Source organism: Mandrillus leucophaeus, unplaced genomic scaffold (assembly GCF_000951045.1).
Source record: "Mandrillus leucophaeus isolate KB7577 unplaced genomic scaffold, Mleu.le_1.0 Scaffold62, whole genome shotgun sequence".
In the NCBI taxonomy this organism is placed as follows: Eukaryota; Metazoa; Chordata; class Mammalia; order Primates; family Cercopithecidae; genus Mandrillus; species Mandrillus leucophaeus.
The window spans coordinates 5,674,328-5,678,408 of record NW_012106697.1 but is presented as its reverse complement, the minus strand read 5'-3'; the positions used below and the strand labels follow the sequence as shown (position 1 = coordinate 5,678,408).

Here is a 4,081-nt window from a genome sequence, read left to right as displayed (position 1 = left end):
ACCCCTCGTCGCCGCAGTCCAGGAGACCGCAGGAGACGGGGCTCGGAGGGCGGGGACAGCCTGGCGGGGCCTCTGCAGCCCGGGAGCCTCCTTTGAACTCGCCGAACCCAACTCCCAACCCGCCCTTACCGCCGCCCAGAAGCTCGCGCGCTCCGTTTCTGAGCCTTCCGCCCTGAAGGACACCGATCTCCCCCGGGCATAATTCAGCAGCGGCCTGGTCTGGGCTCCGGACTGCACCCAGCCCGTTACCTGCAGGAGCTCGCGGAGTCCCTTCGGCGCGCGTGGCGCGGTTGGGGTCCCCACCGCGGTGCCGGGAGCTGAGTGCTCGGGGCTGGTCAGAGGCCTCGTCCCCCGGAGCTTCTCCCTGCCTAGGCGCGACCCCCAGGCGCCTCTAGCTGGGGCCTGGTCGCAGCCTCCGCAGGAGTGCTGCTTCCAGAAGCCCCACCGTGCAGGCCTCAGTGTAAACAGGTTCAGTTCAGCCAACTTTTCTTTTTAAAAATCACCAGGTGCTCAGCCATAAAAAGGAACAAAATCTTGACCTTAGCAGCAACATGGATGTAGCTAGAGGCCATGTCCTAAGCCAATTAGCGCAGGAACAGAAAACCAGATCCTGCATGTTCTCACTTGTAAGCGGGAGCTAAAGGTTGGGAACCTACGGACACACAGATGGGAACAATGAGCATTAGGACTCCAAAGGTGCAAGCGGGGGAGGGGGCCAACAGCTGAGAAGCGACCTATCAGGTACCATGTTCACTAATTGGTTAATGGGTTCAATAGAAGCCCAAACCTCAGCATTGTGGTTTATATACCCAGGGAACAAACCTGCACGTGTATCCCGGAATCTAAAATTAGAAAAGAAAAAATCGGCCGGGCGCAGTGGCTCACCCCTGTAATCCCAGCACTTTGGGGGGCGGCGAATCGCGAGGTCAGGAGTTCGAGACCAGCCTGGCCAACATGGTGAAACCCCGTCTCTAATAAAAATATAAAAAAGTTAGCTGGGCATGGTGGCGGGTGCCTGCAGACCAGCTACTTGGGAGGCTGAGTCAGGAGAATCGCTTGAACCCAGGAAGCAGAGGTTGCAGTGAGCCGAGATCGTTCCACTGCACTCCAGCCAGGTGACAAAGTGAGACTCTGCCAAAAAACCCAGAAATCACCAGGCGTTGGACTTGGCACCAGTGATGGTGGGAGGAAGTAGACCTTCATCTGGGTCTTCATTCCTTTGAGGTGTTACTTTCCTGCTTGAAGGCCTCTAGGATGTCTCCCTATTTTCTACAGAATGAATCCCATTTCCTCCATCCCTCTACTCACATTCTATTTTTTATTTTTTAATTATTTGTTTATTTTTTTGAGAGGGAGTCTCGCTCTGTCGCCCAGGCTGGAGTGCAGTGGCACAATCTCAGCTCACTACAATCTCTGCCTCCCAAGTTCAAATGCATCTCCTGCCTCAGCCTCCAGAGTATCTGGGATTACAGTCATCTGCCACCACGCCCAGCTGATTTTTGTATTTTTAGTAGAGACATGGCTTCGCCATGTTGGTCAGGCTAGTCTTGAACTCCTGGCCTCAGGTGATCCGCCCACCTCGGCCTCCCAAAGTGCTGGGATTACAGGCGTGAGCCACTGTGCCCAGCCCCTCTGCCCACCTTTTAAGCTCGTGGCACCCCTCATCTACCTCCAGTCAGGCTCCCCCTTAGCCTGTGCATTAATTGCCAGGCCTAGAGTCCTGATCTCCTGCCTCCACCTGTTGATGTGTTTGAATTATTGTCTTCCTTAGCCACCCAATTCGGCTTAATTCCTCCTTCTCAAAGAAACCTCCTAAACTGCTGTTGTTAGAATTAATCTCTTTCGACTCTATTTCCCTATACCCTTTTCACTCTACCCTGCCGTCTACCACAGTGTTGAGGTAAGTTACCTGTGAGCTGAGAGAGCAAAATAGATGCGCCTTTAACAGCTGAGACAGACTCGAAGGATGAGGAAACAACAGTTATCTACTGGTTGAGGGTTCAGGGCGGCTTGCATGGCAACGCCCCAAAATTCTACAACTATAGGGAAAACCACACTCTTGCTAAACACCCTAACAATAGGAACTATATCAAGCAAATTATCAGACCTCTCAACTCTGATTTATAACCCAGATCTCTGCAACTCTGTTGGACCCAGGACCAGCCTCACAAGCATTCTTTTCTGATAAGCCACTGCAGACCTTAAGCCAGTTTCAGCAGCTTATAGAGACTGCAAGCAAACTGTCTTTGTGTCTTGTGGTTCACCTTTTGATACAAAGAACCAAATTCCACCTCTTTTTTTTTTTGATATGGAGTTTCACTCTGTCACCCAGGCTGGAGTGCAGTGGCACAATCTCAGCTCACTGCAACCTCTGCCTCCCGGATTCAAGTGATTCTCCTGCCTCAGCCTCCCAAGTAACTAGGACTACAGGTGCCTGCCACCACGCTGGGCTAATATTTGATTTTTTAGTAGAGATGGGGTTTCACCATGTTGGCAAGGCTGGTCTCGAACTCCTGACCTCAGGTGATCCGCCTGCATCTGCCTCCCAAAGTTACAAGCGTGAGCCACCACGCCTGGCCCCACCTCATTTTAATGCTAAAACACCACCCCAAAGTGAACATGGGATATATGTTATATATATGTATATGCACTATGTATGTGCTCAGTGCCCCTTATAAATATGTATAGCTTTCCCCCAAAATTTGCTGAATATCTCTGATTCTATTGTGCAATACAGACCCTGTAAGGCATGAAACCAACCTGCCCTTTCCCTCTTCAAAGAGAGAGCACCTTCTGTCCATGCTGGAGACCATCTCTTCCCATTTTGCAAACTGATATCCCCAGTAAAGCTCTCCTTTCTGCTATTTAGCCATCTTGATGGTCTTTTGGAAAACACCACTCAGGCCCAGGTGTGAGACCTTGGAGGGCAGCAACTACATCTTGGTCACTGCACTCTGCACAAGCAGATCATCTGTGTGTTTGCTGTTTACCAAAGTGACTTTGTTTTAATGCGCCGATGATACAAATAGACAAAACCCATAGAAACTAGCTGGGCTTAAACTCTCTCTGTAGGCTGGGTGCAGTGGCTGACGCTTGTAATTCCAGTCCTTTGGGAGGCCAAGGAGGGAGGAATGCTGGAGGCCAGGAATTTGATGCTGCAATGAACTGTGTTCGCGCCACTGCACTCCAGCCAGGGCGACAGAGCAAAACCCTGTCTCTAAAACAATAACAACAAGATTATTTCTCTACGCGACCAGAATAATGAAATGAGCATGTAAAATTACCCAATCAATTTGATCCCTGTGTGAAGCCTATTTGAATGATTTAGGCCCGTGAAATAACCTCCCAGGGCCGCAGTGCTGAGATGGGTCTGTCCACACTGACCACATTAACTGATTTCATACACCAGCACGTTGTCCTCCGTGTTGCGCCGTCATCACACAGAAGCCTGTCTGCCGATGGCTCTTTCCCTTGCAGGAAGTGGAAGCCACATCTATTTCAGCTCCTTTCAAACCACAGCTATGACTCTCCAGTGGTCTGCAGCCTTGCCCTTTATGGAAATGTAGTAATCAACATTTTTAACACTTTATAATTGTAAGGGCCTCTCACTTAGTTCGTTACGTGTCATGTCATACTCACAAGTTACTCCATGAGGCAAGTTATCTTTGTTTTATACACATGTGAACTGAAGTCCACAGAAGGCCACACAGCTAGTAGGCGCCGGGCTTCTGGTCCCTTATTTAATGTCCCCTCCCACACCTGGGGTAATATAGATAGTCCTATAAAGGATTATCCATTTAGCCATCAAAATAACCACAAATGCTATTCTACATTTTATACATGGGATATTTTTAGGTGCAGAATTTAAAGAACTGCAGGACTTGGAAGAGAGGAGATTCTGTTGGAATTATTTTTCTTCTGTACATTTTTAAATATACATCAAAGTATGTCATAGTTCCATTTTAAAAGTGATGGAGATAATTTAGAGGTGACAGCATATCCAAAGCCCGCCAAGTCTCACTTTTGGAATCAGTTCCCAGAAACAACTTTTGGATGTATGTTTTAATTACACCACCCACCC

General features: G+C 49.1%; 1 protein-coding gene across 1 annotated transcript in view; it reads right to left on the bottom strand.

Moving 5' to 3' along the window:
• Window positions 1-4,081, bottom strand: part of SLC25A4 (solute carrier family 25 (mitochondrial carrier; adenine nucleotide translocator), member 4) — a 39,825-nt gene that overhangs the window by 18,806 nt on the left and 16,938 nt on the right. The window contains exon 2 of the mRNA XM_012000200.1: window positions 3-368. Within this exon, the coding sequence (XP_011855590.1) occupies window positions 3-368 (366 nt within the window). The remainder of the gene's footprint in view (window positions 1-2; window positions 369-4,081) is intronic.